General features: G+C 48.4%; 1 protein-coding gene across 2 annotated transcripts in view; it reads left to right on the top strand.

Moving 5' to 3' along the window:
- Positions 1-26,639, top strand: part of METTL14 (methyltransferase 14, N6-adenosine-methyltransferase non-catalytic subunit) — a 361,066-nt gene that overhangs the window by 120,599 nt on the left and 213,828 nt on the right. For both annotated transcript variants that reach the window (XM_069630753.1, XM_069630754.1), the window contains exon 5: positions 11,379-11,466. In XM_069630753.1, coding sequence (XP_069486854.1) covers positions 11,379-11,466 — 88 coding nt within the window. The remainder of the gene's footprint in view (positions 1-11,378; positions 11,467-26,639) is intronic.

Raw genomic sequence — 26,639 nt, 5'->3', positions numbered from 1 at the left:
TGGTACATACCGCTTTGATATGCCCATGTGCTGTCAGTAGCCAGGTACTCCCACTACATACCAGGTTATTTCTACCACATGCCCAAATATTTGGCCATATGATCAGGTGTTACCTGCATGGCTGGGTACATGCTTCTTGGGCTGAATATCACAATTATGTGCCCAGATCTCCACCATGCACAGGCATAGTCCTGCTTTACAAATCCACTCGACCAGGCAGTCTTAGGCAGGGGCATGTGCAGTGGCATGGCCCCTGCATTGACATGCACATGCACTGTCTCACGCTCGCACTCAAACACATGCTCATGTGCACTCATACTCTTGTGGACTCACTCCTTGCGTGCTCTCATGTTCACTCTTGAATGCTCTCACATCTGAGACTTGCTTCTTTGGCCCATATGACCTTCATACCCCTGAAAATATTATATTATGATAGTTACTTGGAAGATGGTATTCATGTTGGCACTCGTGTTACCAAGAAGATAAAGTGAATTGCAATCCTGTGAGTAGTGGAGCAGTTTTCAACAAAGACAAAGTAGTTCTGAGAACTCCTAACCCGTTTTTATTCAAAGTCCTCTTTGATTTCTATATAAACCAAGAAATATGCCTGCCAATCTTTTCCCCAGATTCCTGCCTTGGAAGATTTAAGGGCTCTTCATTCCCCACATTTTCAGTTCAAGTATTATCTAGATTGGACCAAAACCTGTGAGTAATTAAGGCAGACTTGTTTTACTTATGGAAGTGAATATCCAGGGGAATCTGGTCACTAAGCCGTCTACAGCTCTATTGGTAACGCCGAGGTAGAAGAATTGTGCCAAAGATGCATTCAACAAACCTCCTTTGCGGGTAAAATGGGCTCTGTTTACTTAGACTGCCAGTCTGTTATGTGATGTGCTATTTGGGGGATGTAGATGGACTCCTCTTGCTGACCTAGTCTTTTTTGCTTTGTTGCCAATCATCCAAGTTAAACAGATACCAGGTAGGCAAAGTCAATAATTTTTCCAAAACCTTTCTGAGGCCCCCACTTGATGTGTTATGATGCATATATAATTTTTCCCTTACTGAGGCTTGTTCAGAGACCACTAATGTTGCTGACAGTTACAGCATTTCTTTCCCAGTGCAGTACTCTTTCATGTCCTAACCCAGTTTAGGATCCTGTTCACTTGAGTCGCTTATGAGCATATGTGCTCTTCCATGGATCCCTGGGCGGGCACTGCCCCACAGCAAAGCCATGAAGCCACAGGTGCTACACTTTTGCTAGACTTCAAATTAACCAACAAACCTCTTAAGCCCTCGGCTACGCTGTACAAGCACTAAAATTGCCAACAGGGACAGAATGATCAGTTACACATGATGGCCCTCGAGAGGCTAGAAAACGAGAGAGCACAGGGATAAATGACGATTTCAGCACTAAAAGGAGATGAGAGACAGACCGATCCAATCCATCCATGGGTGATGAAACTAATCAAGGGTACAGTAAAAGAGCCCACTACTTTGCATGAAAGTCGCTCTGACTATATTGAAGTCCAGGAGGCAGCATGGGGAGAGGATTAAGAGTTAGAGAGCTGCAGCAACAAAGTGGAGACACTGACCAGGAAAGTTGTTTCTCGGTAAACCCAAATCAAGCACTTGCACCCCTTAGCGTCTGCAGTCGGGGGGTTGGCTAGTCTATTCCTATTGTAAGAAATTACGTATTTGGCCCAGCAGTGCGACTTTGCCAGTGGGTGAGATTCCCTAGCTATCGCAATCCGTAGAGGCACAGACACTAGACGGTGGTATCTGAGCCTCACAAAAACCTACCAGGGGTAGGGAAGAAATAATTGTTGGTATAAATGTGTTGGAAAGTATTGATGGTTGACCGGCTAGAGGGTGAGAAATATGTAAGCCTCAGTTACCCTGAGCAAGGGGGAAGAAGTACTTGCTGATAGACCTAGGGGTACAACAACCGCTCACTTTACTCACTCCGGAGATTGCTAGGAAGCGTGCATGGAGCTACATGCTTAGGAGTGTGACTGATTATTATCTTTAGTTGGGGAACCCTAGGGAGCATCAGTATTCCTATAGGTAGGCGTGTCAGAAATGTTGGACCCATCCTTGCCGCTGTACCATTATTTTATTTTAACTCTTTATTTGCATTTGTAAATAAAGCAAACCAACAACAATCCCAACATCTCCATCCCCCCAGCCACCTTTCTTCCAATTGATTCCCGCAAGACTTCTCAACCTGCATCTACCCTTCTTCCCTCATCAGCCTCGCCCCTTTCCTGTAAATAACAGTCATTGTAGGCAGTACTTCCCTATGAGTTCCCTCCATTCCCCTCCACACCCCACTCCCTCCTTTCATCCCCCACATCCTCACTTCCCCCTTTCCCACTCCTCTTGGTGGTTTTAGATCATTGGGTGTAGCCAAATCATTCAGCAGCTGGCCCCAGTCTGCCGTTACCTCATTGCCCTCCGTGGCAGTCCTTGCCCCCCACAAATATTCCAATTCCGCTATGCCGTGTCTCCGGGCATCCGCCTGCTATAGCGCTATTAATGGCCCTTGTGGGTGTTTCCAGGCGATCGCCATGCGTCGCTTAGCTAAGATAAATAAGAATCGTACCATTCTGTTGCATGATTTATGCCTTTTATCCGCCTCCCAACTCCCCGGGAGGATCCCTCATATGCATGTTCTCCGGTTGCGTTCCAGTTTTGTCCCCAATAACCCATTAACACCTTTTAACCACCTTGTCCCAGTAATTCGTTATGACTCTGTAGTCCCAGGCTGTCATGATGCCTACCCCCGGAGCACCAGGCCAGGCCCAGCACCCCCGGGAGCAGGCATCACGCCCCAGGGTAAAAGCCCACCGGCCCTTTATAGGGGCTCTTTGGACTCTGTCCTGGTGCCGTTGGCGCCAGGCTCATGTTGGACATCAGTCCTGGCGCCATAGGCGCCAGGCTCATAAAGGGAAGTGTTTGGTGCACTTACCTGAAACAGACCATGCTGCACACTCACCTGATGCAGACCATGCTGCATGAAGAACCAAGCCAAATGAGGCTTAGGAGGGACTATTTTTCTGAAGGAACTATTTTGTTACTTGGGTGGGGCTGTGGAAGAATACTCACCTGGAACTTCTTCCAAGGCTATTTAAGCCACACCCGGACAACCACACGTGCTTCGCGTTGTTCTGCATCCCAGCAGCTGAACGCTCACCGTGTCTGCTCCTGCACCTGGACTCCAGCCACGCCCGCCTCGATCCTGGAACACCTGTAAGGGAATAAGAGAAGAGAAAGGTGAAAACCAAGAACTAATTCAACCTTCTTACCTGCATCCGGAATCTTCACGCCAGCATTCCTGAAGGAAGACTTCTATTTAAAAGCACTGCGTTGCTCGCTGCAGCGCCGCGCTTCACTCACCAGTTCCCGAGACGCCGCCCGGCTCCATCGCGGCTCTCAGTACCGGTCGCCACATCTCTGCACCGCACCCAAGGGAGAGAAGAAGAGACAAAAGGTGAGCAAGGGAACACAAGAGGAAAGCCGGATTTTCAGCCATATTACTTACCGGCTATTCTTGGTGAGCCATTCCACATCTCGGGTCGGCGCCACATCTCTGGCAGGTACCGCACCCCGGCCCCTATGGGGAAAGGACAAAAGACATTACTGGGGAATTATAAAGACATTTAGAGGGGTCGCCCTCATCACTGACTCGCCTGATTTTACCCCGGCAATTTAACCCCTCAACGCATCGCCTTTGTTCTGCACCTGAAATAAAGGACAGAAAAAGACAACATAAAAGGAGGCTCACACTTGAACTTTTGCATCTTCATACTTACGGCGTATCGCTCAGTAAAGTCAAGTGGATTTGCCAGCGCCATTCTGAAAACCAGTGAAGTAACTGGACGAACGCGCGCCCCTGCACCAGAAGCAGGATGGAGAGTTCATCCTTCCAAACCATAAGGTGAGCTTAAACCGGGGGTTTTGGAGGAAGTCAGAGGAGAACGAAGGGGGAAGGGGGGAGCAAGCACATTATTCAGCAGACAGTTAATCCCCTTTCTCATCTGCAGAAGGATATTCCTACGGGCCAGACAAGCAAGATTTGGGGGTCCTGTTCAATTGGTGGTCCGAATTCTGCGCATCACGCTTGAAGAGGCCACAGCAACCCAGACCAGCGCCTCCGTGGGAGCCAGGTGAGCGTTACACAGACCATATGCCAGAGTCCCACTGGGCCCCTACCACATCTTGGGCATTCATCATTCAGGGTCCTATTCATTGCCCGTAGTCTAGCAGGGGTTACATATGTCCTATGCAGGACGTTAAATTGGACCAGTTAGAATCCAGCGTTAGATCCTTGTCCATTCCCTCTCTGATATCTGGCACCCCAGGTCCGTCTCCCACTTCCCCGTTAGTTCCCCCCTAGGTTCCTCCTCCTCCTCCTGTAGGACCTTATACATTTTTGACACCCTCGCCCCTCCTCACCCCCCCCAGTGGGCATGATTCTGGTTCAGCCGGTATTCCGTCCCACAATTCCGCTAATCCCCGCGACTGCCCCATAGTCCAAGAATAATCCTTTCGGTAATTCAAACTTTACACACCATTCAGAGAATGTCAACTGTTTCCCTCCCTCAAACAGGTCTCCTACTACACCACATCCCTTTTTGAGGAGCCTCTGAATCCCTGCTCTCCCTATCGCCTGTCTCAACTTCCGGTCCACCCCCCAGGGTAATTACCTCTCGTAGGGCCCCCTAGGTCCCTTCTTTCAAACATATTTCCTCCATACTTCTATGACTGCTTCAAACACAATTGTGGTCACCTTATTCCCTATCGGATTCCACAAGAGTTCAATCGGTAAGGCGGTAGACGCCCCATCAACCCTCTCAGGACTTCCCCATCTGACTGCCCCCACTCCAGTGCCATTTGCAATTGAGCCGCTATGAATGATTTCTCTAGGCCCAGTCCACCTTCCACCCTCCTTACAAATGTCGCTAGGGATACCCTCCTCCGCCCTGTGTTCCATATCGGCTCCCCCACCCTACCATCCAATAGTTTTAAGAAAATCTCCTTCGTTACGTATGGTATGTGGGTGAAGAAATCTAGTAATCCTGGGAGAATCCACATTTTACATTATGCCACCCTCCCCATCAGGGAAAAGAGTAGGCCTTTCCAAAACTGGCATGAATCTCCTATTCGATAGCGCCCTCCCCGTATTGTGTACATGGGTTTCTTGCAGGTCATGGAATATCCGAATACCCAGGTATCTGAAGGATTCCGCCTCCCATTTTGATCCCCCACTCTGGTAAATCCCCCACCGCACACCCTCTCAATCTTCCCAAGGGAAACTGCAGCGTCTTATCCTTATTGATTCGAAAGCCCAACAGTTGTCAAATTCTTTAGCACCTCCAACAACATTGGGAGATTCTCCTGTGGATTATTCACATATAGCACTAGACCGTCGGCGTATAGTGGTACTATGTGCCTCATCCCTCCTGCTACAATCTCTGCCTCTCCCATCTCTTGTCGCATGAACTCTGCCAGTGGCTTCAGGGCCAATGCAAATAATATCAAAGACCGCCCACCCCTTCCTTGTTCCTCTACTCAGTTCCCATCTCTCCGAGACCCAATCATTAGTCCTCACCATTGCTACCGGCTTGTTATATAGCAGACCCAGACATTTACAGGTGTTTTTCCCAAACCCAAATTCCTTCAGTACCCGGAAAAAGCCATTTCCATTCCAGCGAGTCAAACGCTTTCATGGCGTCAAAGGATGCTATCGCCATTTCCCCCTCCTGGGATTTAACATGGTCCATCACGTGGTGGAGTCGACTGATGTTACCAGTCGTATTCCTCTCCCCAAATCAACCCGCATTGATTTGGGTGTACCAGTTCCGGCGCTACTCTCACTATTCTGTTTGCCAGGATTTTCCCATGAATGTTCAACAAGGAAATGGGACGGTACGACATACAGTCCAATGGATCTTTCCCTTCTTTCAGCATTATTATTATAGCTCCCCTCAGGGATTCTGGGAGGTCCCCGCTTTCAAAGCTTCATCGTACACCTTCTGGAGCCAGTGGGCCAGGAGGTCTATATATTCCAGAATAAAATCCAATAGGTAGCACGTCACTACCGGCCGACTTTCCCTTCCTCATAGAGCACACAGCGCATCGGATGTCCCCCTCTATCTGAGCCGCCAGAGCTTCCCCAACTCCAACCCTAGCTTTGGAAGCCGAATTGTGTCGAACAGATCATCCGCCTCTTCTTCCACGCATCTCCCTTCACTCGTGTAAAGTTCGCTATAGAATTCTATAAATATCTTACTAACCTAGTCCTGGGTGCCGACTATTTCCCCTGACTTGGTTCTAATTTGGGTTATCAATTGTCTCCGACTCTCCCTACTTATCAACCAGGCCAAGAGTTTCCCTGCCTTATCTCCCTCTCCATGTAATCGAATATCCCTTCTGTTATCAAAGTGTGCCAGATCCGTTAGGGTCTTATTATATTGCGCCAGGCTCTGGGCCAATCTGTCCCCTACCAGCTTCCTCTTAGCAGCCTCCCTCTCTGCAGCCTCCCGCTCCAGTTCCGCCACCTGCTCTTCTGTCTGTCGTAGCGTCTCCTGTGGTCTCCCTCATTCCCAGTGTCCTCGAGAGACAGACCCCTCTTATATTTGCCTTAAAGGCCTCCCACAGCACCCCTATTGATGGCACTGACCCCTCATTCAGCTAGAAGTAACTCACAAGCCCCTTCAGTATCTCGTTCTTGAAGTCCCCCCATCTGCCAGTGCATCTCACTGTATACGCCACATCCGTCGTGGGACTCCCCTACCCATCAACTCGACCACCAGGGGCGAGTGATCCAAGAGTGTGCACCCCAAATATTCTGGTTCATTGAATTGTTGGCAGTGTTCCCTCCCTGTCAATAGGTAGTCTAAGCGAGTACGCTCCATGTGCTCCCGAATAGTATCGAAACCCCCTCTCTTGCCCATCTCTTTCTCTCCATATCTTCACTAGGTAAAATTCCTCCTGTCATTTGTCTTTTGCCGGGTCCCGCTCTTCCTATCCAGGCGCTCGTTCAGGTAACCATTCAAATCTCCCCCCAATACCATCATTGCGTCCCTGTAGGGTCCCACCATACATAGCACAGCGGGGGAAGTATTCCTTTTCATTGATATTGGGTGCGTACAAATTCACTAAGCATATTGAGTCCTCCTCCCATTTCACCAACATGACTATCGTTCTACCCACCTCATCCTTCAGCACCTTTTCCACCTGTAGAGGCACCCCTGCCGCCACCCATATCAGTACCCCTCTCGCCTGTGACGAGTAAGATGCTGCCCATCCCCTGTCCTCCCCATCTCCTCCACAGAGCTACTAGGTCCGTCTGGACCAGATGCGTTTCCTGTATCAGGGCAACCTCTATCCCCTGTCTTCTCAGGAACTCTCCCACTCTTTGCTTCTTTTGTCTTGTACCCACCCCCCCCCTAACACATCCTTCCTCTGACACTTCCACCATTCCATTATGTTTCGGTTGTGTCAATGATCCCCGCTCCCGGGTTTCCCTTTTAAGCTATTATGTCTTGTTTCTCAGTCTCCCCCCCCACCCCCCCACTATCCCTACCCCCTTCCTGCCCCTTGACTTTGCCCAACCCATTAACCATTCCCAACATGTTACACCCCCCAACTCCCATTCCCCCTTCTTCCCGCCGGCCCCTCCCCCTCCCAGCCTCGAACCTTATCCTTGGACCCCTTGGCTGGTACAGCCCACCTCTTCCTTCTCCTCGTGGGCTAGCAGCCAGTGGCATCATTTAGGGGGGGGGTTCCACTTCACCCCCTCCCGCCAGCTCTAGAAACCTCCTTCCCCATCTCCTCGTTATTGCCCCAACATCTGTTCACCAAACATAGATCCTCAGCTTACACTCGTGGCTACCGCTAAGCCCTTTTCCGTCCCCCGCTTGAGCTTGTACTCATTCCGACCCTCTCCCAGTTCCTGGCTCCTCTCCATATGGTGAAGCATGTATGCTATTCCACACCTCTTTTGGGGACATAAACAGCCATGACTTTCCCCCTGAAATGAATCTTAGCCTGGTAAAACATCATATATTTTATGTTCAGTTGTTGGAGTCGTCGCCGCACTGACTCATGCATCCTTCTCTGATGCTGTACCTACAACATGAAATCCGGGAAGATGCTTAGCCTCGTGTTCCCAACTTCATAAAAACCTGCCTTGTGGGCTTCCTGTAGTAAAGCGTATCGGTCTCTAAAATTCATGATCTTTGCCACTATTACTCTTGGCGGGCTGCCCGGCAGCGGGGCTCTACCCGGCACCCTCTGGGACCTCTCAACTGTGAACAATTTGGAGAGGCCCTTTATATCCAACACCTTCAGAACAAGGTTTTCCACAAAGCTCCGCACTGGGCCCTTCTTCCCTCTGGCACCTCAACCAGCCGGATATTGCAGCATCTAGAGTAGCCTTCTGCGTCCTCCACTCTCACCTCCAAGTTCCTGGTCGATCCTACCAGGCCCGCCATTTGATTTTTGAGACATTGGATAGCATCCTCCACTGTACTGACTCGTTGTTCCACTTCCGTGACTCGTTCACATACCTTGCATAGGTCAGCCTGTACCAGGGACACATCCACCCCTACCTGGTGGCCTGACTAGCTTCCATCAATACATACAGGGTCAACCTGCTGCCACTTCCTGTCGCCCCTTCCTGCGTGGCCCGGGCCAGTCCCTCCTGCTTCTGGAGCTTTACCCTTCGTTTCCTTGTATTTCTCCATTTTCTGCTGACCCTTGACCATGCTGGCCCTGTTACTGTCCAAGCCTGTCCTTGAGTTGTGCTGCCCCCGCCTCTTGGAATCACCAAGGGCCCCAGCTGTGTATCTTTGCCCTCTTCTGCTCTGGCCCGGTAACAAGATCTATATGTGGTACCTTCGTCCAGCACCTGATGTGCCTTGCGGTGCTGTGGGGGAATTGCCTCCTCAGGCTCTCGAGACTATTCCAGGCCTCCAGACCAGTCCATCCGGCATTGCCTCTCCCTGTAGTGGCCTGTCCGCCCCTGCTTTCCTCCCTTGTCCCGGTTTCAGCCTTTGGTCCTGGTCACTGCCTTAATCTCTTTCTCCCCCCCCCCCCCCCCCCCCCCCCTGACCCCCCACGCCCTGACCGGTGTAAAGGGGAGGCGGGGTGCGATCTGTTAGGGGTGCCCATGGCTTCAGTGATGTCTGCTCTCCTGCCTCTCACACCTCTGTATTTCTCGTTGCGTGTCTGTCCACCGTCTTCGTTCCCTCTAATCTCTTGCTTCCTGGTCCAGATATCGGTATGTGGCCTTCCGGCCTTCCAGTCCTTTCATATCCCCATGGCATCTTGCAGGTTTTAGATTTCTTTGCAGGTTGGCCGGTACAGGGCCGCAGACTCCTCCTCGTTCTTTTCACCGTTTTGCTATGCCCGTCCCTCCTTTCCTGCCCGCTGCTCCTCGCGGGTTCACCTCCTCCACCTCATGATGGTTCACAGTGCCTTACACAGCCGCTTCCTGGCCTTGTATCCCACCCCCGTGGGTGGGGTGGTTGGGGTGGGTGGGGCTTGTGGGTGGCCCCGTGGGTGGGCCCGTCACTTCCTGGGTCCGTGCGGCAAGCAGGAGTGTTCTGCCAGGCGAGCGCTACCCCCTTTCAGTCTCGGGAGACGCTCGCCTCTCCTTTTGTGCCAGTTGGGGCTACGTTGTCCCTCACCAGGCTTGCTGCATCCGAACCCCCTGTGGGGGTCGGTCCCTTCTCGCAGCCTACTTATGTAGCTGCGGGTGCCCGCTCTCTCATTAGGCGGGCCCTGTGGCCATCTTGGTTATATACTGTGGTTCCTTGCCGCCAGATCACGGACCCGTTTTATGGGGGATGAAGCCCGTGTTGGCCACCCCCCACCCCTTCTGGGAGCCTCCACAGGCATCAACAGCTCCTTCTGCACCGTTTGCGCTTGTCCTGGGTCACTTTTTGGGGTTTCTCTTGGATTTCGGCTGGTGGAGCGGGAGCTCTGCAGAAATGCGTGCTTATACCTCGCTGGCAAGCCACACCTCACAGCTGTAGCATTCTTATCTTTAAAATTTGAGGCTGTATTACACTCAACGATCCTGACAAGTTATTGAAGATTTGATTTTGAGCTATGACTCGTGTGTTCTGTTGACCCTTCCACAGTATGCAAAGGTCAGTCACTGATGGTGACTACTATACTCCAGTTCGTAGCCCCCTTTGCTCCGTATGCCCACCCCTCTTCAGTCTGAAACTTAGATGTATCAGTCAGTCAGGAATGGGACGATGAAAATTACTGTTGGGCAAAACCGGTGGGTTTAGAGCCACACCATGCACAGACACCCTAGCTTTGTTCTGAAATTCGAGGATTTCTTGCTATTAATAATGGCTCCTGTCCCTGTAGACAAGGTGTTTCCCTGATATGGAGTAAAGTGGGCTGGTGCTAAGAGTATAGTGGTCACTACACTACGGTGAGAAGCATTTTCATTAATGAGATATTTATTCCCTGCTTACAGTGAAATATAAAAGTAAAATGACAATTACTTAATTATGTTGGATTGTTGAAACAAGGCACAGAAGCATATTTGGTTTTCAATACAGTGAGTATTTTTGATCGTATGAGGTTATGGTCCCCTTGATAGCCATGTGAGGTAAATGGATGCTAAATTAGGTTTGTTGGGCAGTATTTTTTTGATTGGTTGAAAAACGAAAATATGGTTCATCATCCAGGAAAATGCCCTAGGAACAGGCACCTATTCTCTGTTGTCTGCTGAACCTTGTGACAGTAATGCATAGCCATCATTGCGATTTGGGTTTACCAAGCAATAAGGGGCAGAAGCCCAATGTGTGAGGGGGGCCAGGGGGGGGGGAAGTGATCTATTTTTTTTTTCTCTTTGTTGTTGGTTTGATAGCATTTTTTTCTCATATTTGTCTAATTTCCCCCCAAAAAATGTAGATGGTACATTTGGGTTAGGCAGCATTGGTTCAGGTTGGGTCGGAGGCATGCAGGGGGATTATGGGAGTTCCCCCACTTAGTATAAAATAATGCAAGCAAAAAAATTTGGGAAATAAAAATGATTTAAAAAAATGATTAGACATACAACCGTGGGAGAGGGTTCAATAATCCTGCCTTTCGTTTGTCTCTGATTTTGGTACAGTATGGGTGCATTTTATATTTTATTGAACCGTCTGTAAATATTAAGTAAAATAATGTACTCTTTGAATAAAATATATTGTTTTGCCACCATGTTAATTCTTGAGATGAAAAAAATGCAACAACTGTGTGTAAATAAGTTACTATCTTATACTGGTTGCCTGACAAGTGACGCTTTTGTTATTCTGTGATGTACTGCAGCAATATTATGTCGTAACAGATCATTTACATCTATCTAGGGGACGCAGAGTTTAAATCCTCACAATGATTACTGTCAGCATTTTGTGGATACAGGACACAGACCTCAGAACTTCATCAGGGATGTAGGTACGTTTAAGCTAGATGTGTTAGACACAGAAATTGGTATTATACCTGGACATTTTGTGCATATAGATGAACCATTGCAATGTCATGGCCTCTGCTTTTTCTGCTTTTTATTTCTAAAGATATCATTTATGCTGTCTGCTTTAGTAACATACATTTCTGATGTTTGTTAATCTGCTTAGAATCCAATGCTGTGCACAGTCCGACATCCAGTGGTCACTGCAGAATATTGCATTTTGTTTTTCGTAGTCGAACAGGGGACGTCGACATAGGCGTATCTGTAATACTATCCCCATAGTGACATGTAGTGTACCCACAATCCCTCACGCGTCAAGATCCCTCAGATTGTTTTTTTTCTGCCCAGAATACTGGTCGCCTTATGCAGAGCTCGTAAGAGACATTGCCATTACCATTTATTCGACCCTTGGCCGTTTTTTGTCAGTTATCGCTAAATACAAACGGCTCCAGCCCTCCTTTGACGGCTAAGCTACTTCCCCACCGAGTCAAGGTCTTCGGTGGTGGTTTCAAGGAGGCGATCCTATGGGCGCTGCTGAACACGTGGCCGGGCCTCGCCGGCCTACACAGTAGGGAGAGCGGGGGTTGTGGGGACACTTCTGTTTCCTTGTAGAATGCCTTTCTCTTTCACCCCCCCCCTTTCCTTCGGGGTCGAGGACTCCTTTTAGATATTGCCCTCGTAACGGCAAATTCACGTGGAAGGATAAGCATAAGCGGTGTAACCGCTGCTTACCCCTCGACCACGACGAGGACGGCTGTGCGGCCTGTAAACTCCTTCGCCCAAAGACTTTAAAGGACTGCAGGGTCAAGAGGTGGGCAGCCTATGCTATGTCAAAGGCTGATTCCTCACCCGCTGCCGCCGAATGTGACGAGGGGGACAGTGATAACGGTACCGGAGGTTGTTGACCTCTCTTAGGAGCGTTCCCGCTCCTCCGCGTCTTTCCCCGGCCCCGACCGGTTTCGGCTAATGCCCTACTTTATGGGGATGTACACCCTGGCGACGCCGACACACATGGAAAGCAAAAAACAAAACCCACAACCCACGGCCCTCCGACTAAGGCGTAGAAAGCCCTAGCGCCAACGGAGACGCAGGATCTACTGGCAGCCTCTGCCGACCGTAAGGGTCACAAACCCTCCCGCAGCCGCATGCGCGACTAGCAACAGGGCCGTCCACAACTAAGGGCGCTATCACCAAAACGCCAGACGACAAGCCTCGTAAGAGACCGTCGACGAAAGCGTTCCGGCACCGCCGAAAACCGTGCATGACCAGCCCTCCACAGACAGTTTAGTCGTTGAAAGCCTAGCTAGAATAGTCTCCACTGACGCTCAGAGACAGACGGCGAATGAATCGCCGACTCCCGCTCACAAGGCCTGGGAGACACCGAATCAGACGGAAGGTATGCCAGAACACCCCCTCCCCACCCCAGCCGCGAAGGAAAGACCTAGAGATACACCCCCAGTCTCGCACCCACAAGAAGGTTTCTCAGAGGGCGAGGGGAGTAGATCCTCCACACTATGGGATGGATCTCTCGACGGCTACAGGCGGAAGAGCACCCCTTTCCGCCTCCAGACCATTCAGGGCTACCCCAGGGACTTTAGAAAGGTTCCAATCGTGTATGGACAAACTAGATAGGTTCATGTCCACCCTTAAACACGTTACACCCAAGAGGCCAAGGGAGATACTTCATGAAGACCCTAGGGCCAAATATCCAAGACTCTTTAACCCACTTCAATAGGATATTGATACATATGACCTCACTGAAGAGGACACTCACTTTACAAGAGGATGAAGAGTTCCTAAATAATGAGTATCTACTAGACCCTGTAGAGGGCTTTGAAGAATACCCAGACATTGGTGGAAAGGACTTCGGAGAAGACCCTGACATAGGTGACTCACAGCCTTGTCAGTCTCCAGGGGCGTCAACAGACTGACGCTTTGGACTTGTCCTCTCCTCAAACCACACCAGTCAGAAACCCGTCACCGGTGGATGACCAGCCCACTTTTAATGCACTGCTACGTAAGGCAGCAGCACATTTTGAAATTGATACAGGGGAAATTACTCCAGAGATAGACTTTGTGGAGAAAATAATTGAGGAGAAACCACCTAATAGTCAGGCCATTCCCCTTCTCACCTCAGTCAAAGGACGACTCATTCCATCTGTAAGGATGAGGCAGGAAGGCAGGGATGAAGAAAATTAAAATCCTTTATTCAGGTGGAAGAAAATAATAAAAATAAAACGAATTCAGTTTTCTTAGTTATGGATGGGTCTTCAAATTCCTCCTTTCAATCTTCATAGGCCCAGTGCGCCTCTGGTGTGACTCTCTCCCTCAGGTCGAATGTTCTGTAAGAGCGTGGAAAAAACACACACCGTCCTTTGTCAGTTTCACTCTTTTATATAGGGAAAAAACACTAATCAACCAATCAGAGGCACCTATGTTGTCACGTCTATAAATATTCCCTGAAGCCCCGCCCCCTTACCCTCCGGTCGAGGGTTGCTCCGCTACATTCTCCCATGTCCCTCCTATCTGGTTTTGACTGTTGTTGGGGGGGAACTTCAGGTGAGTGTAGTAAGTAACAGGCCCGGGGAGCGGGTATTATTGCTGCCTCATGGTCGGGGACCGTGCTATCCAACCAACTCCAAGCCCGTGTGGCCGGATTGGGTGTGTTATGTTGCTTATCGGTTTCATCGACACATTGTCTAAGTGCGACCCGCGGTCGAATTCCGTACCGCGGGCGCCGTTTGCTTCCTTGCCAAGTTCTGACACGCTGCCTTTCCTTTCCGAGTCGCGGTGAGGTTTGCTTCTCTGGCGGTCTTGTTCAAGCAACTCACGGGCGCGGCCGCATTCGGGTATTGACTCGTGACCGCTCTCGCCAACCGGCTGCCGACTGTTGTGAGCTAGAGGTTCTTCCTCTTCACACCATCTTTATCAACACCCGCATTGGTTAGAGGGGTCAACCCAAGAATTGAGAAACTTTTTAGTCCCTCACCGTCTATACCTGATTCCTTGGTAGTAACCACCACAAGGAAAAGGGCAGGGGTTCCGCCATCTACTAGCGAAGCACCCCCAGACAAGGAGGGAAAGAAGCTTTATGCCTTGGGAAAAAGGATTACATCCTCAGCAGCTTTCTCCACCAGAATTGCCAATCACACTACCTTGCTGGCAAGCTACGCGGATGCCCAATGGGGAAATTTACGCGAAGGCCTCGAAGAAGTCCCTGAGCCCTTACGAACCCGTTTGTTAGCCACTGTGACAGAGGGTACTCGGGTAAACCAGAGCATCATTATAAACACGCTAGATACTGCAGAGACGGCAGGCCAGTCAATAGTCCAGGGGGTACTTCTCAAGCATCATGTCTGGCACAGGAACTCTGGTTTTAAGCCAGAAACCCAGGCGTCCCTCATCAACAAACCAATTGAGGACTCAAACCTGTTTGGTAAGGCGGTGGATGACGCACTGGAGACAGCGAAGAAGGAATTTGATACCCTAAAGACTCTAGATCAGATCACAAGACCTCCTAATAAGCGAGGTTACGGCAACAGACGCTTTTTTTGTGGCCAACGACAAAACCAACAACAGTACTCCTCAGCAGGCAACTGGTCTGTCATGATGCCTACACCCGGGCATCAGGACCAAGCCCATCAGCTCCGGGAGCAGGAATCCAAACACTTATTAAAACCCCAACAGCCCCGTCTGGGGGCTGTTTGGGTTCAGTCCTGGTGCCTTAGGCGCCAGGCTCATCATAGGAATCGGTCCTGGCGCCCTAGGCGCCAGGCTCATCATAGGAATCAGTCATGGCGCCAAAGGCGCCAGGCTCATAGACTTTACTTACCTGATGCAGTCCATGCTGCAAGTGAGTCCAAGCCAACGTGAGGCCTGGATGGGACTATTTTATTACAGGGACTATTTTTTTTACTCGGGCGTGGTTCTGGGGAACTTATTACCTGGAACTATTTTGGAGGCTATTTAAACCACACCCGAACAGCGGCACACGCTTCGCGTTATTCTACATCCAGCAGCGTAACGCTCACCGTGCCTGCAGCCAGCATCCAGTCTTCTGCCACGCCCGCCTCGAATCTGGAGCTCTTAAAAGAAAAGGACAAGGTTAGAAAATGAACTATTTTCGAATTCCTCACCTGATTCTGGATCCATCTCGCCTTTGCACCTGGAAAGAACATTTCAGTACGCGTCGCATCTCCAGCTGCAGCGCCGCGCCATACTCACCAGTCCTCGCAGCATCTTCCGCCTCCATCATTTCTTCGCCGCTGAATTCCGGCACCTGGGGGACAAAAGAAAAAAGCAAGGTGAGGCAAGAAAACCAACAAATATAATTCTTATCACCATAGACTTACCTGAATTACCACCGGAGGCATTATTTAATAACTCTCCATATCTTCACTTGCCGCACCTGCAAAGAGAGAGAAAACAACACGTTAAACACGTGCAACATTTACCAGACAGCGTCGGGTAATACAGACTCTTACCTGAGTGCCACCAGCTACCACGAGAGCATCTTCTCACGAACTCGGCTGCAAGACAAGGAAGGAAGGGGGGGAACAAGAGTGAACATCGGACATATATTGAACTCTATGAACTTGATACTTACTGGTCCTAGCCAGGAACCTCGGAGTCAATACTCTCCGGAACTCTCCCACGCCTTCAAACCAGTGAAGTAACTGGCATCAACGCGCCCCTGCAATCCATTCAGGATGGAGAGCTCAGCTTTCAAGAGTAGAAGGTGAGATTGCTGAGAGGGCACTTCGGAGTGATAAGTGGGGAGGACTGTGGGGGGTGCCATCACTTGAATCCACGGGTGGTTAAATCCATCTCTCCACTTGCAGGAGAATACTTCTATGGGTCAAGCAGACAAGATTCGGAGGGCCAGTCCAGTCAGTCATCTCTGCTCTACGCATCACATTGGTGGAGACCGCAGCCGTCCGTGCCCGACCAACGCCCCTGTGGGAGCCAGGTGAGCGTAACATGGTCCACCACTCAAGGAACCAGCGGACAATATGCTCAGAGAGGACAACGTCGTGGCAAGGGAAGAGGTTGGGCCCCATTCCTAGAGGCTCCCCGGCTACCAACACCAAATGACCCGAAGATTCGGCTCCCCTCCCTTGCATCTCTGGTCGGGGGCCGGTTAACATAATTTCTACCAGCATGGGAGGGAATGACCACAGACCGCTGGGTACTGTCAACCATAGCCCACGGTTACTGCATCGAATTCAGTCGGTCCCCTACATTCAGACCCCCGAGGGGAAGACGCCTATCACCGGAGCACCTCGCCATCCTTCAAGAAGTCGAACTGCTACTAGAAAAAGGAGCAATAGAGGCCGTGCCTCTATCACAGGTAAAGGAGGGTATGTATTCAGTGTACTTACTTGTACCTAAAAAGGATTTAACCATGCGCCCTGTACTAGATTTTTTCGCCCAGCGAACAAATTTGTAAAACCTCAAAATTCATATGGTGACTTTGCAGGAAGTAATTCCCCTGCTCTCACAGGGGGATTACATGGCAACACTGGACACGAAAGATGCATACTTTCATGTTTCAATGTCGCCAGCGCACCGAAAATACCTCAGGTTCATGATAGTGGGCAAACACTACCAGTTCAAAGTGCTACCCTTCGGCATAGCGTCAGCGCAGAGGGTATTCACAAAAGTACTGGCAGTGGCCCACCTGCGCAGGTTGTCCATTCCAGTATACCCTTATCTCGACGATTGGCTCATAACAGGGGATTCTTATGAGACATGCTTCTCAAATACCCAAAAGACTGGACCTTTTGTTCCAACTGGGCTTCTCCATCAACGAGAAGTTCAGCCTAGACCCCAGCCAAGTCGAGCAATTCCTAGGGGCTCTAATTCGAACAAAGGACGGCCTTGTCTTCCCCTCCAACGAGAGGGTCCAAAATATGCTGTTTCAAATCACTCAATATGTAGCTGGTCGAGAGGTGACGGTACGCAAAGCCATGCGATTGCTAGGAATGATGGCGTCATGTATTTATTTGGTACCTCAAGCACGGCTGCGCATGCGTCCAATGCAAGAGTGGCTCAACAGCCAGTGGTGTCAGGCCAGCGGACAATGAGACGATCTAGTGGTGGTCTCGCAGGCCCTGGTTCTCTCGCTGCGGTGGTGGTGGTGGTCGAAGGAAAACCTTTTAATAGGGAAACCATTCGCCACCCCCGCAGTGGAAGCCACTCTATCCACAGACACATCCCTCACAGGCTCGGGCGCTCACCTATCAGACTGCACACAGAGTTTGGACTCAGAGTGTAGCGTCCAAACACACAAACTTGCTGGAACTACTGGCGGTCTTCAAAGCACTGAAGGCTTTCCAGACACACCTTCACGGGAAGACCGTGCTGGTCCTCACTGACAGCACCACAGACATGTACTACCTGAACAAGCAAGGGGGCACTCACTCTCCAGGACTGTCCAAGATGTCCCAGAACATCTGGAAGTGGGCTCTCCGACACATGTTCCTGTTATCTCAACATGTACCAGCGGAACTCAATCTTCTGGCAGACTAACTCAGCAGAGACTCCCTCTGCCCGCAGAGTACGAATGTCGATTACAAGAAGACCTCGTCTCCAACGTTTTCGTAGAATGGGGCTTCCCAGAAATAGATCTGTTCGCAACTCTGGAGAACACCCAATGCCAAGATTACACCTCCAGGTACCCCCCAGAACTGCTCCAAGGGGAACGGTCTCTGGATAACATGGTCAGGGAAATTTGTTTACGCTTCCCCCTCCCCCCCCCGCCGACTCCCCTTCTCAACAAGATAGTGCACAAGATGCACCAGGAAACAGTTACCATGATATTAGTGGCCCCAATGTGGGCTCGGAAACCCTGGTTCGCTCACCTGATGGAGATGACACTGTCTCCACCGGTGAAACTACCCTGCCCGTACAACATGCTGTCACAGGACAGGGCCAAAACGCTGCACCCATGCCCACAGACCCTGAATTTAGCAGCCTGGCTCCTGAGGTCATAGAATTTGGACATTTGCAGCTCCCTCAGAGATGCATGGACATTTTTAGAGGCAAGGAAACTGAACACTCATTACTGCTATTCTAGCAAGTGGAAACGGTTTGTCATCTGGTGTAGGGCTAAAAGCATCAACCCCGTTGACTGCTCTCCCACACAAATTGTCCTATGCCTGACTCACTTGTTAGACTCAGGATTTGTCTTTAATTCTATTAAAGTTCACCTAGCTGCACTACGTCTCAACATAAGGGGTCATGGTGGAAAGTCTCAACCAGTCTATAGAGCTACCAACGTTCTTTCAAAACACATCAAACTTGGGAGAAAAGAGCCTGCACACACTTGATGTGCACAGAGCAGTCATGTTTTATATGGAAAGACTGAGAAAGACTAATCAATTCTTTTCCTCGGTGGCGGCAGGAAGAGAAGGAGATGTAGTTTCCAAATCCACTATATCTAGATGGATTGTCCAATGCATCACTCCGTTACACTCTTGCTAAGAGAGAACTGCCCTTCAAACCAGGAGCACTCTGCCCGAGGCACTGGGGCTTCCATAGCATTCATTGCAAATGTTCCCCTTGAGTCCATTTGCAAAGCGGCAACCTGGAGTTCTGTACACACCTTTCCAAAACACTACTGTCTAGATGCCCTTTCTAGATCTGATTCCCAGGTGGGACAAGCAGTACTAAGACATCTTTTATCTACTGTTCCTTCTCACAACCCACCTCCAACTCCAGGTACTGCTCGCTAGTCTATGCACAGCATGTGATTCTAAGCAGATTAACAAACATCAGAAGACATGCATTACTTACCGTAAAAGCATTTCTGATGATGGTATTTGCGTAGATTCACATGCGCCCACCCTTCCTCCCCGCTCGGATGGAAGGAACATAGACATCTTATTACTTTCTCTCTTTTCTGTACTCACTCACGTACTAACAAGGCTCCCTCAGAGCAGAAATAATACAGAGGGACCTCGACGCGTGAGGGATTGTGGGTACACTACACGTCACTATAGGGATAGTATTACAGATACGCCTATGTCAACGTCACCTTTTACTCCGCAGTGACCACTGGATGTCAGACTATGCACAGCATGTCAATCTAAGCAGATACAATCATCAGACTTACTTTTACAGTAAGTAATGCATGTCATATTTACTGTGCTATTTTTGTTGTGCGGAAAGTGTTGATGCCTTCATTTATAAGCATGCAAGTAATTAATACATGTCTGCTGATGTCTGTTTCATCTTACCGTATCCTTTCCAGTTTGGTTAGTTTTATGTCTCTGCGTTTCAGAGTATGTGCATTCATGGACGTCATTGGGCGTCACCTACAATATTTCTCCATTCATACCCTGTCCCTGCTGTACATGCACATGTTGAAGTTCCATCTAATTACTACTTGGCAATATCCGAATCTAGTCCTTAGAAAAAGCAATGCCATGAGAAGTGACATTTTGGCCTTCATTTGTGGTAATGGAAGTGCTAAACTATTTCTAGAAATCTTTTTCCAAGTATTTTATGTTTTGGGAATGTTTCCCCAGAGTGATGTATAGCCAGCAAGGCAGTTATTGGAATATATATAGAGATTCTTGGCTTCCGGGCCACCCCTCCAAGTCTTTTAGAATTAACCCGCTAATTGATCCCTTTGTCCATCAGGAAGATGGCCTTGTTTGGTAAACACTACTGCACTCTTTACTTTGTTAGTTTGCTATTGCTCCAGTTAGTATTATTTGAAGTTCTTGCGAGAATTCTACTGTTAGTCTACACTTCTAAAATTGGTAAATACTCGTTTTTTGTGTGGCATTTTTCTATGTATATACATTGATTATAAACCTCTAAGCTCTTTCCAAAATAGTTCCAATTCATTCTTGGGTGGGTGAAAAAGAAAACATGTTGGTGGATTAGTTCTTTTATATGTAGTTCTGCTCTGTTTTCATCCATGAGCAATGTGGAGGTGCTGTAGACCAGGAAAGATGACACCAGTGCTGAAACCGAGAAGCTGCGCGAACATGACCGATCTTCTTTTTTGTGACATCCCCGCCCACTACACATTTGTGCTTGTTATGTGTACAGTTCGCCGGTTCTTCCACCTGAAACATGGCAGTGCAGGTCATGCAAGACAGAGAGATGCCTATAAACCATGTGGTCCGCTCATGCACCCTGCTCATGGAACCTGGGGAAAGTGGGGACTAGATTCGGGGGACCCAGATAGTTTCCTGCATTTCGCAGCATGTAGCCACATGGATGCTGGGGGAAGGGCAGGAATTCTGCACATTTTCAGAATGGTCACCAGGTGTTTTGAAGCCTCTGAGTGGACCAGCACGCAGCCAACAGCTGCAGTTAATCCCATCGGTGACCGGAACAAAAACACTAAGTGAGAATTTCATTTTTGGAATTTCTTTTGCTAGCTTTCGTGCCCTAAAATGTTTACTGGCTTTTTGGTTTCTAGATTTCCTTTTTGCTGAAAAAGTGACTTTAACATCTTCTGACAGCTGCAACACATTTATGTTCTGCTGTCCTTAGTAGCTAGTTGGCTGCCTGGCATGTGTGCTCCCAGTGCGCCTCATTTTGTCCCAAGTGTTTTGTCACCTAGCAAGTGTATTGGGCGGTAGGCTGATGGCAGACCAACCTTTTACACCACTGAGTTTTTATTGCGTTAACAGCCGCTTAATCCTTGAACAGGAGCAGAGAGACTTCCAATGCATTTCAAAAGTCTTACACCATGATCATTTTGTGGTCTCTGTGTGGGCCACAAAGAACAATCAAATGGCTGTTCCTCCGTGTGCCATTCTTCTAAAGGTCCCAAAGGCATCCACATGCAACTAGTGTATGGTTAAGGCTGGATACGGTTTCTCTCAGATACTTCTGTGTGTGTGTGTGTGCGCCTGTGAAATTCGCTGGACCATCCTGATTGGATGGATGCCAAATCTTTGAAACTTGCACAGCTGTGGATTGTTGGCAACATTAATCCCCTGCCACTTTGCTAAATGTAGGGTGAACACAGACTGTTCTGCAGATTAGCAACCTGAAACGAGGACCATACCCAGAGCTGCTGGAGACCATGCATGTCCCTGAGGAGCCTTGAAGCAGTCTGTTCGCCTGTACTAATTATCCGCTTGACACTGAGTCTTGCTGGTTGGAACATTCATGACTGTAGCCTTTTCGTATTACCTTGAAACCTCTTGGACCCACAATGCTCACTACAATGCTCACTGCACCTGAAGTGAGGGAGTCTGCTGCTTGTCTGCTGCTGCTTCAAGCATGGATATTTCTTCATTAAGTAACCACTCCACCCGTCACTCTGGGACTTCTTCATTAGCAATCAGCCTGGTTCACCCTCTCTGGGTCATCCAACTTTCAATCTGTTGCTGTTTTCCAGCCTATTGGGGCATCATATGCAACCCTTTTTTTAAGGCCCCCTGAATGCAAACATTTCTTCATTATGTGGCTGCTGTATGAACCTATCTCTTTGGCCCTCTGGTTGTTGAACCTAGTACTCTAACGCAGGGTGCACAATTTCAAAGTTGCAAGGTCGTAGCCAGCCATAAGTCACTAACCGCCTACATTTTGTATATACACAGATCGCCAAGAGTGAAATGTCACTAGCCAGTGAAGAGTGCACATTTTGTACCCAGGACACTCTGGACTGAAGGTTGCTTTCCCCTCAGCTCAATTACCTACCATTCCTCAATAACCATGAGCTAATCTTCAGACTTTGTCCCACTGAACACTATGGGCAACTGTTGCATATTTCTTTCAATTAACTGTGTACCTGGAGAAATGACTTGCCTGGTGAAATGTACTCAATACCTGCTGGGAGAGGACTTTGTCATTTGTAGGAACACTTTGGATTTTTATAAAGTTGTTGTTCAGGCTTAAAAAACTGCGTTCCCAATTTTTAAATCTCTCAAATTACTGATGCGCTTTTCTATACTTGAAAAGGTGTATGCTGTAGATTTCAAAACTGTTTGTGTCTCTTGTTGGCACTTGAAAATAAAAGTGCAATCTGTATTAAAACATTAAATGACTTGCTTTTCTGTGGACATTTCTTAAAACTTTACTGTTTATAAATGGTATGTTTATCTGTAAATGATACTGTGTGGGGGCTTGCCTTCAGTATGTGCTTATGGGGGATGAACTGTACCTTAGTACTACACCCTTCCTCCTAGGAGTGATGGAAGACTAAGGTCCAACTTGTGGGGTTGGGGTGGAACCCTGCCTAAAGTAGATGGTGAGGAAGTTCTGGGATTGGGAGAAACGGAAAGAGGGATGCTGGCTTGGTTCTTCTAGAATGGTGTTCTGGGTTTTCTGATGCCCAGACATAATTTCCAATGCACCCCAACCTGAAACCCTATACCCAACAGAGGAGACCTGGGGAGAAGTAACAGGGACCTCACACAGGCCCAGAGTAGTTATAAAATCCAAGATGGTGATGCAAGGTCAGGCCAGCCCACCTGACCGTGAAACATGGCCCAATCACAGACCATCTCGACCCACAGTAGACTAGTGAAACCCATTGAAGGAAGTCGGACAACACCGGGTACGCGGGTAAGTCTTTTATTTTAGGAGCCCCCCCCCGGAGCCCTTCGTGGCCAGGCTCAAACTAGTTCAAACTGCAACCGCCTCCTGTGGTCACGCGGCCCACGTTCCGTAACATAACCTGAGGGTGCCCGTGACCGCAGCGAGGCTGACAATAGTCTCTACACATCTTTCCCCTTTAGGGAAAACATAACAAAACAGAATATTTGAAGAAGAATAAGTAAGGAGAACAATATAACCACTTGTAGCAAACGCAGTATATAAGAAATATATGCTAAAGCATAAAAGTCAAATGCTAAAATCATGTAATGGGATCTGACATGTAATTCATATTTGTATATCAAGTTTCATAATCTTTCATCCACACAGTCTTCGATCTAGATCTATGCAAACCTTCTTCATTGGTTCTCACGCCGGGCCATCACTGTTCACATTTACCACCCTTCCTTTCATCTCTTCTCCCAATTCCATATTATCGTTCACATTCACTTCCCTTCCTTTCACTTGCTTAACCCACTCATTCTCTTTACCATTCCCCACTCTTGCCAATCTTCCTTTTGACCAGACTTCTCCTCCTTCCAATATGACAACGTTACTCTTTACTGCACATATCCTTTTCGGTCCCAGAAATTTACTTTCCACACATTTGTTCACAACCCTAGGATTTTTAACATATACCATCTCTCCAACCTTCCATTGTCGTTCCTTCACCTTCATCCTGTAATCAAACAATTCCTTATTTCTTTCTTGACTCAAAGTAATGAGTCTCATTATGTGCTCACGATCAACATTAACCACTTTGGCCATACCTAGCCATCCTGGGCAAAGCCTTGTTCCAGGTTCTCTACCTTTCATAGACACAAATGGAGATACACCAGTCACAGAGTGCGGTGTAGTAACCTAATTCCATGTTACCATTTTTAACACCTCCCTCCATGGTTGTCCCGATTTCATGGCCATCTGCAGGCCTCCTTTTATGTACCTGTTGACTCTTTTAACAAGACCTTCGCCTTGGGATTATACAGCGCCGTCCTCCTGTGTTTTATGCCATAGCCTGCAAGAAATTTTTTCATTGCCACAGATACAAATTGTACCCCGTTATCAGACACAATTTCAACAGGTACACCTTCCTTAAGAAAAACTCTCTCCAAGAAACCAATCGACTCCTTAGCCGTGACCTCTTTTACGGCCTCCCATTCAAACCATTTGGAGTGAAAATCTACCACTACAAACATAAATTTTAGGCCTTCTCCCAGCCCAGTTACGGGACCCATTATATCCACTGCCAAATTTCTCCAAGGCTGGTCTGGTATCACATTAGCTATTAGCGGAGCTTCTCTTACCACTCTACATTTCTCGCTAGTTTGGCAAGTCATGCAATCTTTGACATATCTTTCAGCACTTCTATCGATTCCCGGCCACCAATAGCTCTGTCTCAATTTCCTTTTCATAGCAGCCTCTCCTGGATGTCCCTGATGTGCCAGTCTCACCAATACAGACCTAAGTGACTGCGGGGGAACAATGCATCTGCCCCTCCTTAATCTGCTTTCACACAAGTTCAACTCATCCTTTATCTCCCACCAGGTATTGAATTTACTATCCAAGTTTCTTTTTGCAGGCCACCCCCTCACTGTCCAACTCTTTACAAGCTTAAGATCCTCATCTAAATCTTCTTCCTGTGTCCACTCTTCCTTACTAATTGCACTCTGTATTTCGGCCACTACTGACTCCTCCTCTGCCTCCTTTTCTTCCACCAGATTACTGTTTACTGGCAGCCTGGACAGGCAGTCCGCCGCCACATTCCTCTTCCCCGGCAAGTAGCTCACATCAAAGTTAAAATTTTGGAGTCCCAAACCCCATCTACTTATTCTTGGGGAACCCAACACCCATCTTCCACTTTCAAAGAGCTGAACCATGGGCTTGTGGTCCGACCTGACTACGAATCTTCTTCCCCACAAGAAGTATTTAAAATGACTCGCCGCCCAGAACATTGCCAACGTTTCCCTTTCAATGACAGAATATTTGCACTCCGCACCTCTTCGTGTCCTAGACGCAAATGAAATAACTCTCTCAGTATTATCCCTGTCATACTGCACCAATGTTGCACCCAGCCCTAACATGCTCGCATCAACCACCAAAACAATCTTATACTTGGGATCAAACCTACCTATGGATGGTGCCTCACTCACCGCTTGCTTGATACACTCAAAAGCCATTTCACACTCGGCTGACCATACAAATTCCCCACCCTTCTTGAGCAACATTCTTGAAGGAATAGACACTTTGGCAAAATCTTTTACAAACTTATGATAATATTCGGCTAAACCTAAAAATGACTTCACTTGTTTATCTTTTGGCACAGGTGCACACTTTACTGCCTCTACTAAATTCCTCTTAGGTCTCACCCCTTGTTCATCAATCTCATGTCCGAGATGCTCTACTTTGCTCACCGCAATCTTACATTTGCTCCTTTTCACCGTTAACCCTGCCTCACTCAATCTGCTCAACACCTGTCTCAACACTTCATCATGTTCTGCAGTGGAACTAGCATAAATCATAATATCATCCTGGAACACAATTAAGTTTTTTAGTCCGTCCAACACTGTCTCCATCACCCTTTGGAATACAGCCGCCGCCGAGGCGAGCCCAAACGGCATCCTGCAGTACTTAAAGGTTCCAAACACCGTAACAAACGCCGTCTAGTGTTGACAATCCTCCTTCAGTGGAATCTGATGGTACGCTTGCGAAAGATCAATGACTGAAAACACTTTGGCATTGTTTAGCACAGATAATTGGTCACCAAGTATCGGCAGGGGATGTCTGTCTATTAAGATGTTCCTATTCAGATCTCGCAAGTCTACACATAGTCTAATGTCCCCATTTGCCTTCGCGGCCACCACCACCGGCGACAGCCATTCCGAGCTTTCACTCCTCTCTATTATTCCTCTTTGAAGTAACAACTCTATTTCTACCTTTAGCTTCTCACTCAATTCATGAGGCCCAGGCCTCACCTTGTGTACCTTTGGACTGGCACCCGCCTTCAGCTGAATTTGGTGTTCAAATCCTTTCAACATCCCCAGATCATCTTGAAACACTCTAGGGTATTCCTTCTCCCACTTGTCCTTCATCTCAGCTACATCAATAGGCCTCTCCGCATTTGCTTGAATTCTGATTCCCAACTTCCACTGTTCACCCCACCCCAGGAGTGATGAACCTTCTTGAGTAACATATATCTCTGATTCGCAGCTCCTCCCTTTATACTTAATGGAAGCTTTGAACATCCCCACAATTTCAATTCTCATGTTCCCATACACATAAGGTTCAATATTGTGCTCCCTCAATTGCTTCACATCTCCTTGCATGCAACCCAGAAATGTTGCCTTTGACATCAAAGTCCACGGCGAGCAACTGTCCACTTTCATTGTTACTATTTTCCCATTGATCATGAACACATCCGTGGGTGCACTGCCCTTGGCTGAGACTTCCGATACTTCCAGCACATGCTTTGCTTGGCTGCTCATTCCCATTGCGTGATCCTCTTCTTGTTCAGGCACTTTTCCTCCTGCTTCAATATTTTGCACCACTTCCGACTCCCGACAAACTCTCGCTAAATGGCCCTTTTTGCATTTCA

Source organism: Ambystoma mexicanum, chromosome 6q (genome assembly GCF_040938575.1).
Source record: "Ambystoma mexicanum isolate Mex_15411 chromosome 6q, UKY_AmexF1_1, whole genome shotgun sequence".
NCBI lineage: Eukaryota > Metazoa > Chordata > Amphibia > Caudata > Ambystomatidae > Ambystoma > Ambystoma mexicanum.
Note: the sequence above shows the minus strand (reverse complement) of the source record. Positions and strands in the feature narration are given on the sequence as shown.